This window comes from Rattus norvegicus, chromosome 16 (genome assembly GCF_036323735.1).
Source record: "Rattus norvegicus strain BN/NHsdMcwi chromosome 16, GRCr8, whole genome shotgun sequence".
Taxonomy (NCBI): domain Eukaryota; kingdom Metazoa; phylum Chordata; class Mammalia; order Rodentia; family Muridae; genus Rattus; species Rattus norvegicus.
The window spans coordinates 65,202,993-65,225,039 of NC_086034.1; the positions used below are offsets into that span (position 1 = coordinate 65,202,993).

At 46.2% G+C, this 22,047-nt stretch overlaps 1 protein-coding gene and 1 long non-coding RNA gene across 3 annotated transcripts in view; one reads left to right on the forward strand and one right to left on the reverse strand.

Annotated features, from left to right (window-relative positions):
* The window catches only part of Gsr (glutathione-disulfide reductase), a 43,169-nt gene that overhangs the window by 17,419 nt on the left and 3,703 nt on the right, over window positions 1–22,047 (reverse strand). For both annotated transcript variants that reach the window (XR_005494529.2, NM_053906.2), the window contains exons 2-6: window positions 11,834–11,860; window positions 11,050–11,138; window positions 9,970–10,039; window positions 7,376–7,523; window positions 406–460 (exon numbers count right to left, since the gene is read on the reverse strand). Coding sequence is in view for 1 of the 2 variants with exons in the window: in NM_053906.2 (NP_446358.2) it covers window positions 406–460; window positions 7,376–7,523; window positions 9,970–10,039; window positions 11,050–11,135 (359 nt within the window). In the remaining variant the exon portion in view is untranslated. The remainder of the gene's footprint in view (window positions 1–405; window positions 461–7,375; window positions 7,524–9,969; window positions 10,040–11,049; window positions 11,139–11,833; window positions 11,861–22,047) is intronic.
* LOC134482513 (uncharacterized) lies at window positions 62–20,959 on the forward strand. The gene is made up of 3 exons (XR_010058734.1): window positions 62–287; window positions 1,889–2,029; window positions 17,174–20,959. It is a non-coding gene; the product is annotated as an uncharacterized LOC134482513 (long non-coding RNA).

Genomic DNA, 22,047 nt, shown 5'->3' on the forward strand with positions numbered 1-22,047 from the left:
TGGTAGAGCGCTTGCCTAGCAAGCGCAAGGCCCTGGGTTAGGTCCCCAGCTCTGGAAAAAAAAAAAAAAAAAAAAAAAGAAAGAAAGAAAGAAAGAAAGAAAAAGTGTACTGCATAGTTCTAAACTACGTAATGGGTAGTCTGTAATAGTTCTCACCCCCGGGCCTGCTCCGGGTGGGTCTGAACGGACACACTCGTCATCCCAACACATCTGAGTCATGGCTACCTTGGCTCACTTGCATCATCTCTGTGAAGCCTGAACACTTCTGGTAGATCGTGCTGAGGCAGGTGAGTGAACTGAGATTCGGAGTTCAAGACAGCTCGGGCAACTCAGAAAGGAAGGCGGGGTGGAAAAGCACGAGCCGGGTTCCCAGGAGAACGGCATCCCGGAGTCAGATCTGCTCACCTGGGCAAGTCTTCCAGCTGAAAGAACCCATCACTGGTTATCCCCAGGCTGGCACCTATGGAGAGAAACACCAGAGTGATGATAAACACACGGCTTAACCTTACTTCTCAGGGATGAGGTAAGGGTTTCCTACTGTGATCTACACTGACCTGGGACTACTGTGTAGCCCAGGCTAGCCTCCATCTCATGGCAGTCCTGCCTTGGCCTCCTGAGCACTGGAGATTTGCGGTATGAGCTCCTGCCGTGCCTGGCCAGAGCACAATTTACTCAAGACCCAAACAGTTCTCAGAAAACTCGGTTTTGAGAGCTTTGCTAGACCTCTGCTGAGAACATGTCTTTTTGAAGTCTTTCACATTTATTTCAAGAAACGGCAACAGTGAGGGGTAAGCACATTTAGATTCCCGGAGGGACCAAGGTCCTGTCAGTGTCATGAACAGACTCCAGCTCAGCTCTGCCTCCAATCCCAAGCAAAGGCAGGAAGCCAGCAGCTAGGTCTTGGCTCCCTTCACCGCCTGCACCTTCCTTCTTCTTGAGATAAGGCTCTCTACACAGCCCCGGCTGCCCTGGAGCTCACTTTGTAAACCAGACTGACCTCAAACTCACAAGAGAGCTGCCTGCCTGCCTCTCCCTCCCAAGCGCTGGGCTTCAAGGCCCCACCACTCCTGGCTTCCACCTTTTTTCCTTCGAGACTACCCATAGAGTTGTGGTGTTGATTTCCTCCTCGAATACTCCAACTCCATGTTTACATCTGTCCTGCTCCGTAACATTTCTTCCCGTATCTGTCCCTTTTCTGCAACACTCGAGGCCAGAATTTCAAATTTCAGAATTGGGAACATGTCTATGGGGGCATTCCTTCTTTAATTAATGTGAACAAGTAATCCCAGGCTGTGTAAGAAAGCAGGCTGAACAAGGCGAGGTTAGCAAGTCAGTCAGCAGTGTTCCTCCGAGGCTCTGCTTCTGCTCCTGCTGCCTCTAGGTTCCCACTTTTGAGTCCCTTCCCCAACTTCCCTTCGTGATGAACTACAAGTCTGTGAGCTGAAATAAATCTTTTCTTTTCCCGCCCAAGTTGCCTTTGGTCCTGTGTTTTATCGCTAACTCAGACAGATGTCTGAGGAACGCAGCCCTAGATTGAACTGTACATAATAAACTGGTCATGGTGGCACAGGCTGTAATCCCAGCACTGGGGCCAGAGGCAGGAGGATGAGGAATTCAAAGTAGAGTGTGGACTCGAGACCAGTCAGGGCTTCAAGACCTATCTGTATTGGGGGGAGGGGGGTAGGTAACATAAAGGTACTTATAAAACATGTTAAATTAATTTTGTACGTGAAATAAAAGTCTCCTGGGCAAAAATTTCTGACTGTTATATGCAAATACTCAAAACAAACAAAAAAGAAAACAAAACAATGTTAGATTTTGGAGCATTTCACACTTTCAACTTTCAGAACACGGACATTAACCTGTTCATTTAAAATTAAATCTCTAGCCTCTCACCGTGGCCTGGAAGCCAGTGTTCCGCTAGCAGCCTTCAGATGGAGATGTAGAGCTCTCAGCTCCTCCTGCACCATGCCTGCCTGGATGCTGCCATGTTCCCGCCTTGATGATACTGAACTGAACCTCCAAACCTGTAAGCCAGCCCCAACTAAATGTTGTCCTTATAAGAGCTGCCTTGGTCATGGTGTCTGTTCACAGCAGTAAAACCCCAACTAAGACAGGGATAAACTGCATTTTACCCAATCTAAATGCCATGAGCACATGTGCACCCTGGCTGGTCTCAGGGAAGTTATGTTTAAAAACGTGTCTTTAAATCAGTAATACACAGCACCTGACCTTTGGTAGGCTGTCTTCAGCCCATCCCCCCTAATCCAAGCACAAGTCTGAGCAACTGCCTTCAGAATGGGGCTGAGAGCTCCTGCAGACTATGTCATCAGCCTCCCAACCATGTCCAGCCTTGAAATTCTCTCTGAATACAATCACTGTCAGTTTAGTTTCTGGACATCACACAGATCCTGTCACCGTTTGTAAGCCAATAATGAGTTTGCCGCAGTTACTGAAGCCACCTTCCTTTGGCTTGATGAGTCTCCATAATTTCACTGTAACTTAATTCTAGTCACAGCTCAAAACACTTGCTTTAAGAGGTTCAGTGCTTGTCAAACTGACTGAATTGGCTGAAAGATCCTTCAAAGATGTCTTCATTACCGGTTCTTCTGGCTGCTCTCTCTCGGCACATAGTTCTGAGAGTCCCTTTCTTAGGAGTCTTCCTGGTTCATGTCTGTCTCTACGGATCCTCCCCAGTCAGAACACAGCCCGAGCATGGCGTCGCTCTCCTCAGCCCTCAGCATGAATTGTCTGATGCTCTGAAGAAAGCTGGCTACTGCAGGAGACTTTAGTCCGCCTCATTTTTTTTATATTTTTATTGGATATTTTCTCTATTTACATTTCAAATGTTATCCCCTTTCCTGGTCACCCCCTGAAACCCCAATTCCATCCCCCAACCCCTGCCTCATGAGGGTGCTTATCCACCCACCCACTCCCTCCCGCCTCCCCACCCTGGCATTCCCCTACACTGGGGCATCGAGTCTTCACAGGACCAAGGGCCTCTCCTCCCACTGATGACTGACAATGCCATCCTCTGCTACATATGCAGCTGGAGCCGAGGGTCGCTCCATGTGTACTCATTGGTTGGTGGTTTAGTCTCTGGGAGCTCTGGGGTGTCTGGTTGGTTGATGTTGTTGTTCTTCCTATGGGGTTGCAACCCCCTTCAGCTCCTTCATTCCTTTCTCTAACTCCTCCATTGGGGACCCCATTCTCAGTCCAATGGTTGGCTGCAATCATCCGCCTCTGTATTTGTCAGGCTCTGGCAAAGCTTCTCAGAAGACAGCTATATCAGCTTCCTATCAGCATGTACCCCTTGGCATCGCCAATAGTGACTGGGATTGGTGACTGCATGTGGGATGGAGCCCCATGTGTGGCAGCCTCTGGATGGTCCACCTCATTTTTAGACCCTGGTATCCCATGCTCAAACCACCAATTAAAGCACTAAACACCTACCTCAAGACACTCTAGGCCTTCACCATCTGGTGCCTTAGAAAGCTTACTTTAGAGATTGCATTTTTTTTTATTATCTCAGTTAATGAAGGGATATTTTAAAGCATTTAAAAAGTGAGGCTGATTGAGCTTGCTATAGCAAAAATGTCTAGCCTATCGCATGTTCTCTTCCTCATGAGACAAGTCGTTACATAGGCTCAAAAAAAGTGAGGCTAAGCCTCAGGAACTAATGTGTATGGACAGCATGTGTGAGAGTCTGATGGATAGATGGATGGATGGATGGATGGATGGATAGACGGACGGACAGACGGACGGAAGGACAGACACACTCGAGGGGGAGTGAGATCAGGACACTTCCCCATCCTAGGCTTCTCCTCTCTCTATAGACAGAATCAATCATTTGGTTTCTATTATTGTTTTGCTTTTTGTTAATTTTTATTATTTTATGGGTATAAGTGTTTTAACTGCATGTATGTCTCTATACACTGCGTACACAGTGCCTGCAGAGGCTAGAAGAGGGTGTCAGATTTCCCAGAACTGAAGTTAAAGTTGGTTATGAGCATCCATGTTTGAGGCTAGCCTGGACCACAGAGTGAGAGCCTGTCTTAAAACTAAACAGTGCCCCAAAGAATACAGGCAAGGAGGCGGTGGTTCCAATGCCGGGAACTGAACCCCAGTCCTCTGCAAGAGCAGCAAATGCTCTTAAGCACTGAGCCATCTTTTTACCCCTACTGTTAGATTCTTTTTTTTTTTTTTTTTTGTTCTTTTTTTCGGAGCTGGGGACCGAACCCAGGGCCTTGCGCTTCCTAGGCAAGCACTCTACCACTGAGCTAAATCCCCCAACCCCTGTTAGATTCTTTTAAGGACCACATACATATACTTATTTTATATATAGTATTATCTATATTTATAGATGGGTGTTTTGCCTGCATGCATATATGTGCACCATGTGCATGCAGTGCCTGCAGAGGCCAGAAGGGGACACTGGAGTCCCTGGAACTGGAGTTACAGAAGGTTGTAAGCTACTAAATGGGTGCTAGAAACCGAAGTCAGTTCCTCTGGGACAGCACCATCTCTCCAGGCCCCAAGCCCCATCAGGTGCATAATGATTTATTTTTTGCACTGCTGGAAACTGAACTAAGGCCTCACGCCTGCTCGGCAAGCCCTCTGGCACAGGGCACTAACCCAGACCCCCGCAGGAACCTTCATTATCCCTTTTTCCTTTTGTTCTCCTTTTGGTGACATCCTATGGCATTTTAGTTTAATTACTTTACTTTTCAGACAGGAAAGCATGCTTCTTTAGACGGCCACAGAGGGCAGCGAGCACAGCAGTGGCATTGGAACCGCCGGCTCCCTGCCTGTATTCTTTGGTGTACTGTTTAGTTTTAAGACAGGCTCTCACTCTGTGGTCCAGGCTAGCCTCAAACTCAAGGCGATGCTCCTGACTTCGTCTTCTGTAATGGTTAATCTTGATCATCAACTTTGCAGGATCTGGATCAACTAAGCGAAGTACCTCTGGGCAGGTACTTTCCAGAAGGAGTAACGGGGAGTGCGGTATGTGTTGCGTAGGTAAATTGTCATTTGCTGTTTGTGCTGTAGATTAGTGGACTCTGGGAGTGAGAAGACTTCCCTTGTCCCAGGCTCAAGCCCTTATGTCAACCAAGACGCCCCAGCCTGGGTGAGGCTGAATCACTGCTTCTCTGACAAGAAACAAGAACAGCTAAGGGTATTTAACTCTGTGCACTGAAAACAGATAGGTGACAAGCCATTTCCAAGAGGCTACTGCTTACTGTCTATCCCAGCATAGAAATCCCTACGGCAAGAAGAAGCCGAAAGCTGTGCCTGGGATCTCCCAGCTGGGAGTCCCAGGGCAGCCATTTCTGAAGGACGCTGTAGGTGCCTAATGCTACAATGTTACTTTTGCTCGCTCTCCCAGTTACACTATTCTTAAAGGTTTCTGCTAGGTGTTACATCTGATCTGAAGATGTTTTGCTCCCTGCTGCTCCCTTCTGTTTATCAGTTCCCTGCCATCTGTTTTTCTGTCTCCTCTGTTGTTCTGTTGCCACCCCCTCCCCCTTTAACTGACATGGGAACACAGTTGCTTCAGTCCCTCAGTGCGTCAGAAACTCTCTAGGAATCCCCTGGGGCCTGCGGTACCGGAGACATCCAGCCTTGTAGAGTGAGCAGGGGTGCTCAGCCTCTCTGGCACACAGACAACCTTGTGAGCGCCTGATGACTGTAAGGCCAGAAGGTGTTGGAGCCACAGGAACTGAGGCTGCAGGTGGTTCTGAACCACCCTGGTGGCGGTGGAAACTGAACTTGGGTCCTTTGCAAGAGCAGCAATGTTCTTTTTTCTTTTTTTTCGGAGCTGGGGACCGAACCCAGGGCCTTGCGCTTGCTAGGCAAGTGCTCTACCGCTGAGCTAAATCCCCAGCCCCGCAGCAAGTGTTCTTAACCACTGAGCTATTTCTTCAGACTTATCCATTTCCTTTTCCCCACTAAACAATGAATACTGGAGTCTGGTTCCATCAGGGTCATGCCCTCCCAGTATTTCCAAGTAAATATTACATTACTTGAAAATGATACCTTTGTATTTTTTTCTCTAGCTTTGGGGGTTATAAATCCTGCTTAAAATTCCAAAGGGAGGGGCTCAGCCGAATCTGGCACCCTCTTCTGGTGTCTGAAGACAGTGACAGTGTACTCATACATAAAAAATAAATAAATAAATCTTAAAAAAAAAATTCCAAAGGGAGAGAAAACAGCAATAAACGAAGTATATGCATGCATGCATGTATGTATATATGTAGTATGTATGTATGTATGCATGTATGTATGTATGTATGTGGTGGCACATGCCTATAATTCCAGTAGACAGAAGAATCAGAATTTAAGGCCATCGCTGATTACATAGTAAATTCAAAGTCAGCCTGAGTTATATGAGACTATCTCAAAAACAAAACAAACAAGAGGGAAAGATCTGTTTAAGGCATAAAAGCACACACTCAAAGTGCTCCATTAGCAAGATTATCACAAGCTTTGAAGCCGGTCCATGAGAGTCAAAAAGATGTATAAAGTGTGCCCCACTGCTTTGATTTTTGTTAGCTGTCAATATGGAAGAATGTAGAATAACCTGGGAGATGGGCCTCTGGGCATGTCTACGACAGATTAGCTGAATGGGAAGATCCACCCACTGTGGGTGGTGTCATTCCCTAGCCAGGGATGTATGGAGAAAGAACTGGGCAACAGCAAGCATGCGCTCACTGCTGTTTCATCACTGTGCTGTGCTGTGCCCAGCTCCCTCAAGTTCCCACTGCTGTGACGTCCCTACATGGTGGACTGCAATCTCAACTGTGGCGAGGAACAAACCCTCTGTTGCTTAAGTTGCTTTTGTTGACAGTATTTTAGCACAGCAATAACAAATTAAGAAACTCACTATCCAAGATGTATAATAATATGTGGGAGAAAGAATGACTAATGCCTCTTAAGAGAGAGTACGGGAAGTTTGTTCATGAGTCACTGATGACTCTTTGCCCAACGTATAGACACATGGCCCATAGGACCACCCCTGAGATTCCTGGCTGGTTTAATCTTTTACATCTTGCTATGTAAGAAACAAAAACATGGATCGGGAGAGCTATTTCTTTCTCTTGAATAGTCGCTGTCTATCGGGTCTTAGAAATAATGACTTGCCTGACAATCCCAGGTTGGCGGCCTTCTGTGCCACACCAGGAGTGAAAGGTGAACGTTCTCCATGACTTCCCTTGCTGAGTCCTGAGCTTTTATGGCTCACTGTTAATTACCTCTTAGCTAAATGTGGTCCCCAGGGACCGTCTTTTCTGACCTTTCTCAAGACAGAACCAGCGGAGGCAGATCCCATGATGTGGCTTGTAAATTCCCTGCCCTCACGGGCTTTGGGAAGCCTCACCTGGGATCTGGTTCTCATGAGGAACCGTGGGCACACCACCCGTGGCGATCAGGATGTGTGGAGCAGTGAACTTTTTCCCGTTGACTTCCACTGTGGGCTGGGGACCATCTGCAAATGTTGCGTAGCCGTGGATGACTTCGATGTGGGACTGTGGAAGGGACACTGACGTCAGCATATTCCTAAGACTTACAAAGCCAACAATGAAAAAAAACAAGTTGGGAGTAGCGGCACCTTCCTAAATCCAGCACCTGAGGAGAGGAGGCAGGATCAGGTACTTAGGGTTACCCTTGGCTATACAGCAAGTTCACTGGCAGTCTGAACTAGCTCAAAAGGTATCTATTCTGCTCTATACATTAGCTCCTCATTTCTTCATCAAAAAAACAAACAAACAAACAAACAAACAAAAAAACAGCCAAGGCTACCCTCCAACCCAGTTATGTAGCCATGGATATCCCAAAATCCTGATCCTTGTCTCCAAGTGTTAGGATTATGCAGCCCAAGTTTTACTTAAGGTGGCAATCCTCCTGCCTTAGTCTTTCATGGCTGGGGAAATTGGTGAGTGCCACTTCAGAGCTCTTCACTGAAGATTTTGATTTTGGGCCTGTAAATAGATGGATTCCGCTGCCCATTCTTAGACCTCACTGCCAGTCAGTGAGAGTGAATGACAGGGAGGGATGACAGTGCTATCTTGGGTTAAAACCAAGTAAACAAAACCATGCTGTCACTCCAGTCAAGTTATTTTTGACTCCAAGGGTTGAAGGTGAAAGCCTTACTCACAATGAAAAGACTAAAACATGATATGCCTGAGGAGAGGGGATGACTGAGAAGGACAAGGGAGAAATAAAGAAAGGTAAAAGGAACAGACACCAGAGAAATATTCTGGCCAATGAAGAGACACAACTTTTTGCTTTCTTCGGTGGGAAAGAGGAGGGAGAGATCACTCAGTGGTTAAGAGCCCCGTCTGCTCTTCCAGAGGTCATGAGTTCAATTCCCACAACCACATCGTGGCTCACAACCACCTGTAATGGGATCCTTGTCTTCTTCTGTGTCAGAAGACAATGATAGAATATTCAAACACGTAAAAATAAGTAACTTTTTGGTGGGAAGAAAGTTACAAAACAAAACAAAAAACTACAGTGATTCTCTACAGTGGAAATAAACAGGAATGCCGACCTGCTCTCAGTGGAACCCTGTACAAGGGGTCAACCTGAGGGCAGCCAGCAAGCTTCAGCCGGCTGTGACCTGTCCTGGCACACAAAGGTGGACTAGGAAAAGCTAATGGAGTCACGTAAGTTCACACAAAGGAATGAGTCAACATTTTGCAGCATGTCAGGGCTGAGTTCTTCCCTCCCTCCCAATCTCCGCTCCAGGTCTGTTCCTGCAGGAACCTGGCTTAATTAACTGAACTTCGGTTAATGCCAAACCCACAAGCACCCTGTTCTAACAAACTTTCTAGGGGACAGTGAGTTTGCCCTGGGAGAAAAGCAGCTGAGTGTGCCGAGAGCACAGGTAAGGGTTTGGTGTAAGGTCTGCACCGCCTGGGACTCGGCACTGAAGTTTCTTTCGCTGTGGAACCTCTCCAGTGACTATTGCCACAAGAAGGTCAGCGTAAGCTCTACACACACCAAGACTAAGTTTTGTAAAATGCTCACTTCTCTATTTTTGGTTGTGAGCCTAGCCTTTAACGGCTGAACCATCTCTCCAGCCCAAAATGCTCATTTCTTGATAACCTCCTAACCTCCAACAACATTCCTGTTTATTTTTTTTTTAAGATTTACTTATTTTTATTGTATATGTATGCGTATGTTGCTGCGTGCCTGCATGCATGTGCACCACGCACGTGCCGTGCCTGTGGAGGTCAGACGAGTGCAAAGGACAAGAACTACCATTGTCAGTCGCCATGCAGGTGCTGGGACTTGAACCTGTGTCCTCCAGAAAAGCAGCCAGGGCTCTTAACTGTGAGCCATCTTTTATGTCCATCTTTTTCTTAAAATTTAGTTAGCCCTACTAAAAATATTCCAATAGGAGTTGGACATGGTGGCACATGCCTTTAATCTCAGCACTCAAGAGACAGAAAGAAGTAGGCAGACTGTTGTGAGTTCAAGGACAGCCAGGGCTGTATTCCAAGAGCCTATAAAGGGAGGGTGTTGGAGAGATGGCGTAGTGGTTTTGGACTTTAGCACCTATGTCAGATGGCTCACAATCGCCTGTAACCGCAGCTCCAGGGCATCTGACATCTTGGCCTTTATGGTCATCTGCACACACAGGCACACATATACACATTACGAGTTCTCACGCATACACTCTCTGTTTATAGAAAAGAAACTGGCCTACTGGATCAAAGGCCTACTAGATCAGTAAAGTCAGCTTCACAATTATTTATAGAAATGGGAAGACACTGCCCAAATCTACATTTTTGTGAGTCACCATGTGGTTGCTGGGAATTGAACTCAGGACCTCTGGAAGAGCAGTCAGTGCTCTTAACCGCTGAGCCATCTGTCCAGCCCCAAGGCTACATTTCTGATTGGTCAGATCTGGTGGCTCCTCCAGTGTCAAATGACGCTTTCACCAGGTTCAGCGTCCAGCACACACACCTTGGTTAAATTGTTTTGGTAGATGTTGTTCAGGCGGCTCACGTAAGCATCCCGCTTCTCCTTGATGACACTGTAAAGAGAATGAAGTCAGTACTCAGAAACAGTATTTCCTTTCCTCTCCTAGTAGCCGGGCCACCAGCCACCAGCACCACTGTCAACCAAGAATGACGATTGCAACTGCCTGAAGACAGTGTCCTCCACTGTCCCATGTCGCCTGCTTCCCAGGTGTTGATGTCCTAGTCCATTCTGGAGCATGCTCAGACAGCATCTGCAATGCGTATGCCTCTTTCTGTGCAGAAAACGAGGAGATGGGCCAGCAATAATGACACATGCTGCCACCGGGTATGGGAGTGCACACCTTTAACCCCAGCACTCGGGAGGCAGAGGCAGGTGGATCTGAGTTTAAGGCCAGCCTGGTGTACAAAGTTAGTTCCAGGACAGCCAGGGCTACAGGGAGAAACCCTGTCTGGGAAAAAACAAAACTGAACGGCACACACCTGACTTCCTCAGCTCAATCCCCAGAACCCTTAAGGTGGAAGGACAGAACCAATCCCCACAGGTTGTTTTCTGACTTCCATATATGTGGTGTGGCATTCATGTGTGTGTCAAGCAGACATAGAATAAACGTAAAAAACAAAAACCCAGGAGAACTGCTATGTCATGGAACATGATGGACTTTAAACGAACAGATCTGTTAAAACTCTTTGGCAAACTGATGGCTCCACTAGTTGGTGCCAATCAGAGAGGTACACACAGGACTGTCATGTTACCCAGGACAGACTTGGAAGAACAGAGACCTGTACACCAGTATTCATGGTGGCTTAAAGCTAAACTGTGTATTTGCAATGATTAAAATGGTCACTTTTACATTGTGCATAAATTCAGACACACATATCAAACCATACATATGGTACTGGGACTGAACCCAGGCCCTTAAACAATCTAGGCAAGAACTCGTAAGACCAACCTACAGCCTCAGCCCATTCGGACAAGCATGGCTCGCAAAGCCACCTCACAAAGCACAGCTAGGTTTCAAAAGCACCCGTGCTGTAAATGGAACCCTGAAGCTCTAATACTTACTGCCAATTGAATTTACTCTTGCAGTTTTGAAAGCCGTAATCCACGTGATCATGTATGAATTCCGAGTGCACGGCTGTGTTCCACATTACCTATAAAAAGGAATCAAGTGCAATCATGCTTGAGTGCTGAGGAAAGGCAGAAATCTTTCAAATATAACAGATAAAAGAAAAAAAAAAACCAAAAATCTAAACACACTGAGAGAGAAGACTCGGCGAGATCTGACTAGATGGAATTTATAGTGGATTCTGAAATATCAGGGAAATGGACACCCATCATTAAATAATCCTGCCTATAAACATGATAAAAAGTGGAATATTAACTGGCCTCATAGTGGTTGTTTCAAGGTTTTTTTTATTATTGCTTATACTTTTTGTTTACTATTGCTTATGTTCCTGACTTTTTTTTTCCAAAGACTTATTTATTTATTTTATGATACGAGCACCATGTCACTGTCTTCAGACACACGAGATCCCATTACAGATGGTTATGAGCCACCATGTGGTTGCTGGGAATTGAACTCAGGACCTCTGGAAGAGCAGTCGGTGCTTTTAACCGCTGAGCCATCTCTCCAGCCCTTATGTTCCTGTTTTAAATTTTTTATTTTTGTAAGCTTTGCCCATTTTCATTCAGCTCCGGGAACTGTGAGCTGTGATCGAAAATAAACCCTTTCAAGTCAGGGACACAGAAAGCAAGCAGGGACAACCCCAACTGGTATGTTATTCTGATCCTAATTTAGTGAACATGTAAACACGGAGTGTGGAGGGAAGAAGAAATTAAAACCTACCTTTTTGGGTACACATCCAACGTTCACCTAGGGGGGGAAAAAGACAAAGGTTAAGAATACTCTGTCCAAGTCATCCAAATACCTGCATGAATGTACGAGCGCTGGTCACCAGTCAGGCCTGAGACCAGACACTAGTGACAGTCCCAGTGAGCTGGATCCCACGGCTACCTCCTTTTCTTACCACAGTTAGAAAATCACACTGTTCCGCATGTGACAGAGAGAACATTTGTGTCCACTTTTCTCACAAGAGGGGACGGGCAATGGGGCCATTTAAGCAGCTGGCTTAGAGAATCTTTGTCAACTCACTGAAGCACACAAGTACCTAACAGCCCTGAACAAAGTGCTAGTGGGAACCTAGGGCTTTCTCCCAGACCAAAGCAGTGAGAATCACCTTATTTACCACACAGAACTCAGCTAGGTCACGTCCTAGCACAAATAAAAACAGTTTTAAGCTTGCATTTAAAGAAAGAGAGAGAGAGAGAGAGAGAGAGAGAGAGAGAGAGAGAGCAAGCAAGCAAGCATTTGTAAAGCCTTGAGAGTATCTGACCCTCACCAGGCCTGGTCGGGCACCCCTGGAATCCCAGCTCTCAGCAGGTAGAGGCAAGAGGACCTGGAATTCAAGGATCCTTAGACACAGAGAGGTTTGTGTCTAGCCTGGCCTACATGAGACCTTGACTCAAAAAATAAAAACAAAATCAAAACCTGGCCCTCGCTGAATGAGTAACTGCTCTGTGTAAACCAGCCGGAGAGCTCCTTGCAGAGGGAAACTAAGCTCAGCCCGCTCCCTGGCTGTCTAGACTTACCACTCGACACATTGTCTAACCAAACCACCCAGTAGGAAGTAGCGATGTTATCTTGGCTGCTGTAAGAAGATCTAAGAATTAAAAGAAGGCATCAACAGTGCATCCCTAAAATCAATCGCTGTAGGACCAGTGAAGACGCTTGCAGCCGAATTTGATTACCCGAGTTCAATACTCAGGACCTACCGACAGGATAGAACTAACCAGCACAAGTTGTCCTCTAACCTCCACACACGCACCACGGCGCCTGCATCTGTGCACAGCTGTGCCCACACAAACAGACGAGTGCAGTATTGTGAACCATTGTGTTCACAATACCAACTGTGAACTTCTGATGCCCCACATTTACAAACTGGTGAACAGTCACAAAAAAAAAGCTCAGAATTACAAGGTATGTGGTATGAAACTTGGGATGTTGAGCGACCGATGCTAAGTGAAGGGGAGAAAACCTGAGCAGATCCTATAAACTGAATTGGAGGGTTAGGCACAGTGGTACAAAGCTGTAATCTCAGCTTTGGGAGCTAAGGCAGGAGGATTGGGAGTTCAAGGACTGCAGGGTCACATACAGAGCTCAAAGCTAGCCTGGGCAACACATGAGACCTTGTCGTCGTTCCCCCCTCCTCCCCAAAAAACCAACAGGACTTGGGGCTTCTTTTGTTGCTGATGATGTCTCACTACGTAGCTGAGGCTAGCCTGGGGTTTAATGTATAGACCTGACTGGCCTCGAACTCAGAGATCTGCCTGCTTCTCCTCCTGTTAAGGTTACTTTTAAATATTTAGCCCAAAGACACAATTTAGGCCCAGCATGGTGCCACACACCTGTAGCCAGCCTCAGAGAGTGGAAGCAGGATCATGCGTTCAAAGCTATCCTTGGCTACACAAACTTTGAAGTCAGCCTTGGCTACATGAGTGAGACTCAGCCCTATATCACATCAAAACTAAGTGGCCTAAAGCCCAGAAAGTCTAAGTGCCAAGAAATCACTGTGCTTCCTAAAAGCACAGTTACAAACATTTCCATCACGATGTCGGTACACAGGAAAATACACGATGACAGCAACTCAACGTGTTTTAAAAGTAGAGATAAAAGAGAGGCAGCTCAGTCAACCGAGCACTTGTCCTGGAGAGCATGGGGATGTGAGTTCAATCCCCAGAACCCACATCAAAAAGCCAGGAGGGGTGGTGCAGACTTGAAATACCAGGGCCGGGGAGGTGGGGACACTCAGGTCCCTAGATTTGCTGGCTGCCCTGCCCATCCTAATTGGGAAGCCTCAGGTGCCACTCAAAGGCCTGTTTAAAAAGCGAAGTGGATAGCACCTGAGGAACGCCTGAGGCGGACCTCCTCCAGCATTAGCATCCCATTTGGTCTATCAATGTTACACAGACAAGGATACAGTACACAGACACACACGCATGTACACACTGCAGACATGCATAAAGAAAGGGTCCCTGAAGTCTAGTCCACGTACAACAGGAAATGGATTTATGATCCGTCAGTGGCCATTACTGCATACTGAGTCTGTCGGACACTTTTCAGCTATTTAAAACAACAAAGCAAATTCCCACGTGCTGTCGCAGAGTGAATTCTAGCGTCTGGTAGCTCATCCTTTCTGAGGGAGGGTATGTTCCAAGATGCCCAGATTATTCTAACTGTGCACAGGGCACACCCTCTACAATGCTTTTCCCTATACATTCTCACCTGTGACAGAGTTCAATTTATAAAGAAGAATCAGGTGGTAGCAGCAATAACCGATCATGAAATAGAACAATAAAATGATAATACTTTGATAAAAGTTATGTGAACCGGTCTTTCAGAGTTCTGCAGAAAGCAGAGCAGTGGATGAGGGGGATGCTGGGTAATAAATAACACCTCAAGACAACAGAGAGCTGTGTAACAGGTTACCCCACAGCCTGATTTGAAAGGGCACAGCTGTGTGCACATAAGTGGCCATCTAGGCACCAAGGATTCTGTTCAACAGTGAACTACACATGCAGTGGTGCCCCCCCTAAGACATTTCCTGGTGATGCTGGAGCCCCACATTCCTCTCAACACATCCCATCCCTGAGCAGCTCTGTGTCTGCGTGGGCATACTCCAAGCTCACAACGCTGTTCTCTGGAAAGGGACAAAGTGGCCTTGTTTTGCTCTTTATGCTTTTGGTAATGGCCCAGTTTTCTCTTGTATGAATATTTTGTTTAGTTTCATATTTTATTATTGCTTGAGACAGACCTATGTATATCCTACACTGGTCTTGAACTGCCCATCCTCCTGCCTCAGCTTTCCAAATGCTGAAATTACAGGTGGACACCAACATGCCCTATTAGAATACAGTTTTTCAACATGGCTGGTTTATCTGCATGCGTGAGTGCACACACATCTGTAGTGTGTACACAGAGTTCTGAAGGTGTCTGGGGTTCTCCATTACCGCCCCCTCTATTCCTCTGAGATAGTTTTCTCACTGAACCCAAGGTTCGCATTTTCTTAGGTCAGAAGCTAACATGCCCCCTTTACCCTCCTGTCTGGGCACAGGTTATTCAGCTTACTACCTGAGAGCTGGGGACCTGAACTCTGGTCCTCAGTCACCCCCTCAAGGTATTAACACTATCTGTCCAGGGCCCAGTGTGTGTGTGTGTGTGTGTGTGTGTGTGTGTGTGTGTGTGTGTGTGTGTGTGTGTGTGTGTGACGCATCTAGCGTATGTGTTTTAATGCACACAAAACTTTTTAATCATAGTTGTATCTCCTGGTCACAGCTATAATCTATCTAGTTGGTTTCCCACACATTACAAGAATACCGGGCGGGTTGGGGATTTAGCTCAGTGGTAGAGCGCTTGCCTAGCAAACGCAAGGCCCTGGGGTTCGGTCCCCAGCTCCAAAAAATAGAAAAAAGAGAGAGAGAAAAAAAAGAATACCGGGCTAGTTCTTAGAATTCTTTCTACGAATCTTTGTGTATGGAGCATGGACCACGCCTGTCTGGTTACCGCCCTTGCTGTGACACACTGGATTCAAAGCCTGCCCAAGTCTCCTTATCCTCTCCACTGTTTGAAAAAGGCCACCTTTTTGAGAAGTAATTTTCTATTCCTCTCGTTTTCCAGAGTCTACCTGCTAAAGTATACCTAGTAACAGTTCATTAGAATGGTACTGCTATCCTGTACCCAGAGAGAGTTAAGGAACAAATGATGCTTCCGTATACTCCCAAGTTACCAGCATTTTGTTCATTTATTTTCCCCTACAACGAGATTGTTCTAGCAGTGTTCTGTCTAGCACTGTTCTCTGACTGTTTTCTAATCTGGCGCGTAAACTGATGGAGCGCACTGTGGAATTCTCATACATGCACATACTTTGCTTTTGTGCATCCCCCTCCGTCCCCCGCCCCCCGAACTGTTCTCTCCCCTCCCCACACCCTCCTCCTGCTGACCATGTTTGGATTAAAAAAAATGAGATTATGTTTGAAAATGAGTCTAGATAGGTGGTGTGGCTCGTGCCTTTCACCCCAACACTTGGGAGACAGGAGCAGGCGGATCTGAGTTTGAGGCCCGACTCTACACAGCGAGTTCCAGGACAGAAACTCTGACTTGAAAAACCATACATACATACATACATACATACATACATACATACATACATACGACAGAAGCAAGAACCCATGGAAATGAGAGAAGCGTGCAGAATTCAAGCCCAGTAAAACCCAGAATCCTGCGAGGCACAAATGGCAGTTTGGGCACCGTCTTCAGGGCCAACCCTGCAGGAAGTGCTTACCCCGTTACAACTGGAACCAAGTATGGCTGCCTACATGGGCCTCCCCCCTCTGAACACCTCCTCCATCTGACCAAGCTGAGGCTCCGCTGGGGCCCAACCGAGATATTTGACAGTCACAGGGACAGCCACTCCTAAGGAAGGAGGGCGACTGAGGCTTTTCAGACGCCAAGAGTGGGGAAGCAGTTAACATCCTCTGGGAAGGAGAAGACCAAGCCCAGCGCCTTGGTAGGGTGTTTCACCTCAAACTTGCCTTCATGGGTCCACTGGGAGGGCAAAGTGACTCTCAGTGCCTTTAAGTCACACTTTACTCTCTGCGATTTGCAGCGTTGAGTTAGTAATGGTTTCATCCAGAACACACTCTCAGTGGATCTCCTGAAGGGTAGAGATGATTTCAGGATGATAAGGAAGCATTCTCCAGCCCTCCTCTTCCTCTCTCTCCCTTTCCCCTCCCCCTCCGGCTCCCTAGTAATCCCTGAAATTGACTTAAGCACTAGAAAGCTCTGAACCACTGGGACATATTATGACTGCACACTGAGTAAGTCTGAAGCAACTTGGAGCATATTTTAGGTGGTTGTAAAGAAGTCTGTGGGCAGGGTGCTGATGCAGGCCTGTAATTCCAGCATCTACCAGAGAGAGGCAGGAGGAGCGGGATTTCCAGGCCATCCTAGGCTACACGAGATCCTAAATCTTACAAGGGTGAAGATGGCCAGACCTGCACTAATGGTTTACTTTTAAGTTTCGATGTTAAACAAGCAAACAAACTCTTATACCTATTCATTCGTTTCCAGGAACCTACTATAGATCTAATCCCAGACCTTGTGGAATCTCCCGAGCTGTAAGCTTATCTAAGGTGTCCGCACAACACGAGATTTGATGGAGAGAGTGACTCTATCTGCAACCTTCGTGGGCCAGAGACTCCGCACTGCAGTGTCCCTGTGTACTCCTTAGAGCCTAGGGACATAACGGAGAGCCGCGGTCTTGAAATAGCGCCTGTCCTGTTTCCGAAGCTGCAGAGAAAGGACTTCCAGACGTAGCTGCCAGTTTTGGAAATCAAGCCCCACGCCTCTCAGCATGGCATCAGATACCTCACTGACTCGGAAAGAGTAAAGTACAGCCAACAACCATCAAAGCTGGAGACGACACCGGGGCTAAGGAGCTGTACACCCGGCCGCGCTCAATCCTTTCTCTCTTTTCTTGCTGGCCTGTACCTGAGGTCTGGCAGACAGGCCTTTGTCACCCGGTCCACCTGTAATCCTAGCAAATGGGAGGTGGACATAGAAAGATCATGAGATGAAGGCCAGCATCAACTACGTAGTGAGTTCGAGGCTAGCCTGGGCAACTGTCTATCTCAAAAAAGAAAAATTTTAAAGTAAAACTATGCTGAAGAGATGGCTCATGGCCACCAGTAACTATGGTTCCTGGGATACCTGTGATCTCTGTAGTCACCTGAGCTCATTCACACATACACTTAAAAATAATAAAAAGAAGGGTTGGGGATTTAGCTCAGAGGTAGAGCGCTTGCCTAGGAAGCGCAAGGCCCTGGGTTCGGTCCCCAGCTCCGAAAAAAAAAAAAAAAAAAAGAACCAAAAAAAAATAAATAAAAAGAAATATTTAAAATGTAAAGGCAACTCATTTTCGAGCCCCCTCTCAGCTATAGGGAAAAAAATTTTAATGATTTTTATCAAGTCTTTATTATATACACTGTAGTTGTCTTCAGACACACCAGGAGAGGGCATCGGATCTCATTAGAGATGGTTGTGAGCCACCATGTGGGTGCTGGGATTTGAACTCAGGACCCCTGGAAGAGCAGCCAGTGCTCTTAACCACTGAGCCACCTCTCCAGCCCAGGAAGCTGTTTCTTTAGTTCTGAACAAACTGCTTGTTTGCCCTTCAACAACATTATTGTTTTGTTTTCAATTTTTAAGACGAGGTTTCTCTGTGTAGCCCTGGCTGTCCTGGAACTCGCTCTGTAGACCAGCATGGCCTCCAACTCAGAGACCCACCTGCCTCTGCCTCCCGAGTGCTGGAATTAAACTCGTGTGCCACCATTAGCCAGCTAAAAACATCCTTATAAAAAATAAAGACATAGTGGGACCACTGTAAAAAAAAAAAAAGAACAAAAAAAAAAATCAACAAGGCAAATGGCCAAAGTTAAGTAATATTTGTTACCAACTCTCTCTTTACAACCAGTTATGCGGTGAACACTTAAGAGAATAGGCTGCTCTCATCTTATGAAGTCCTAAATTCACAAAGCAAATAAATGAGGGCCACGGTCTGGTTTTTTTTGTTTTTTTGTTTTTGTTTTTGTTTTTTTTTTTTTAAGGGGAACCTATCAGAACTAAAGGAAGTGAACTTCCTTTAAACGGGGCTGTTTAGAAAGCTACATTGGGAAATTAAAGCCCAGGCTGTGGGCAGTCAGTTCGTTAGGATTTGCAAGTTGCTAAGTCATTGTTTGCTCACTGGATGAGCCATTCGTACCTTTCCCAGGCCTGCCCTGTGGACTTCTCCAGCAGCAGTGCACAGCGCAGTTCACAGAAGTTAGAAATAAAGAAGGCTTTGCCAGTCACTCAGTCAACCCCTGTCACACAAGGCCTCCTGGCAGGATGTACAGAACCCCACAAGAACTGGGCTCCCCAGAACCAGTACACTCAGCTGGAGCTGGGGGTTCTACAGGGCAAAGGAGCAGAAGTCAGAGACGGGACACCCCTTCACCTCCTCCAAGGTCTGTATGGAGGGAGAATTAAAGTTCCCAGAGGCTCTAATTCAGCCTGCGCCTGCCTTTGGATGAGTCTCACTCTGGTTCGTACTCTGAGAGTCTCTGAAAAGTTACTTCAAAGATCATACCCAATAAGTTCCTTCTGCCCTTAGGAATAACTGCAGTGCCCTGGGCAATAAGGGGTTTATCTTTAATTCTAGGGAGAAAGGGAGCTGATTTTGCCCCTTCTCAGAGCTACTTCTTATCTAATACAATACTCCTCCAACTACATGTTTTTATTTGGTTTTTGCCTAGTTCAGAACACCCAGGAGGAACTTGCATGGATTCAAACCACTGGGTCTGCAAACGGGAATAACAATCGAAATGTAAATAAGAGGGGTTGGGGATTTAGTTCAGTGGTAGAGCGCTTGCCTAGCAAGCACAAGGCCCTGAGTTCAGTCCCCAGCTCTGAAAAAAAGAAAGAAAGAAAGAAAAAAAAAAAAAGAAATGTAAATAAGAAATACTCAAGTTAATAAAGAAAAAAGAAAAAATACATAAATAAATAATTTAAAAAAAAAAAAAAGAGTGCTGCTGCCCTTCTACCTTCTGTTGGAGGACAATGCATAAAACCCTCGATGGCGGCACAGATCACCCGATGCAATGTCCTACTGAAGCCACGGTCCCCATGGCCAGCCCACAGGGCTGTTCTCAAGTGTGTCAGCTCACACTTTGCTCCTCAGAGCTAAAGGATTAAACAAAATGATGTTCCCTGATTTTCTATTAGGATCTATGTGAAACAAAACTATGGAGGCCCAAGCAGTGTTTTAGGAAGCCAGGGGTCTTCAAAGGACGACCTGTTTGCCATTTTTCATCAAAATACATCCTGTTCTTAAGGCTCGAGGGATAGCTAAGGAGCAGAGCAGATACGTAGCATGTACAAAGGTTCAATTTCCTGTAATAGGAAGCAGAATAAGGGCTGGAGAGATGGCTCAGTGGTTAAGAGCACCAATTGCTCTTCCAGAGGTCCTGAGTTCAATTCCCAGCAACCACAGGGTGGCTCACAACCATCTGTAATGAAATCTGATGCCCTCTTCTGGTGTGTCTGAAGAGAGTAACAGTGTACTTATATATAATATATAAATAAATCTTTAAAAAAAAAAAGTCAGAATAAAACACCAGTTTGGGGCTGCCCATATGGTTCAATGAATAAAGGCACTTGCCACCAAGACTGACAACTTGAACTCAATCCTCAGGACGCACAGAGTGGAACAGACTCCTATAAGGTGTCCTCTGACTGCCTCCACACACATACCCTGACCTGCCAGGCCCCTACTCCAAAATGAATAAATGTAATAAAATCAAAGTCTCCATGAAACTGCTAGTGACAGTGTTAGTAACTTCTCAGCGGTCTTTACAGAAATAAAACCGAATCAGGCTTCAGTTGGTAGGTAGCATGTTTGCCTAGGATGTGCAAAACCCTGGGCTCATATCCACTATCACATAAGTAGGAAGTGGTGATGCCTGTCTATACTCTGAAACCTGGGGGGTAGACACAGGAAGATCAGAAGTTCAGGTCACCCTCAGCTACATAGTGCTTTTAAGGCTGGCCTAGATACTGTCAATCCCAGCACTTGGGAGGCAGGCAGGACCAGGCACATCTGAATTTAGGGCCAGCCTAGTCTACACAGTGAGTTCTAGATAAGCCAGAACTGCAGATAACTGCCCGTGTTTTATCATGACTCCTGCTTTTGAAAAAGTGTAGTCATACAGGATTGACAAATCTCCAAAATCAATTCCAGCTTTATTAGCAACATATTTTTTTGTATCTACTTTCTTTTTTTTTTTTTTTCTTTTCATTTTTTCGGAGCTGGGGACCGAACCCAGGGCCTTGCGCTTGCTAGGCAAGCACTCTACCACTGAGCTAAATCCCCAACCCCTATTAGCAACAATTTAAAACACACACACACACACACACACACACACACACACACACACACACCAAAAAAAAAAAAAACCCCACAAAAATAACAACAAAAAGGTCCACCACCACTAGCTCCCACAACATATTTTTCTATATTCATCACAAAAATAGAAATGGAAATTTTAGAAACTACAGACAACAATTAAAATGCCCGCTCCTAAAGAGGGACTTTGGGGGTTGGGGATTTAACTCAGTGGTAGAGCACTTGCCTAGGAAGCAAGCGCAAGGCCCTGGGTTCAGTCCCCAGCTCCAAAAAAAAAAGAGGGACTTTGATGTGCTCTGCTGCCTGCCTCTGATATCCAGAAACACACAGAGAAGAGAGGTTGCTGGAGAGATGGCTCAACGGTTTCCAATGAGTCACCGCTCTTGCTAAAGACAGAGCACAGATGCCAGAGGCCATGTTGGACAGCTCACAACTTCCTGCAATCCTATAGCTCCAGGGGCATCCGACTCTAGCCTCTGTGGGCGCCTACACTCACGTGCGCACACCAGCCGTCAAAACACACACACACACACACACACACACACACACACACACACACATCTATGCAATAAAAATAAAAACTTGAAAAAGATTTATCTTTAATATATGTGTGCATATATGAATATATGTGTGCATGTATGTGTATATGTATGTATGTGTGTGTATGTAAGTATATATGTGTGCCATTGAGTGTGCCCAGTGCCTGAGGAGGTTAAAAGAAGCCACTGGAATTAAAGATATTATGAGCCACCATGTGGTTGCTGGGAACTGAACCCCAGTCACCTGCAAGAGCACCCAAGTGCCATCTCTTCAGGCTCCAAATCTTTAGAAAAAGCACTTGATAGGGCTGGCAAGATGGCTCAGTGGGTAAGAGCACCTACTGCTCTTCCAGAGGTCCTGAGTTCAATTCCCAGCAACCACATGGTGGCTCACAACCATCTGTAACGGGATCTGATGCCCTCTTCTGGTGCATCTGAAGACAGTGACAGTTTATTCACATACA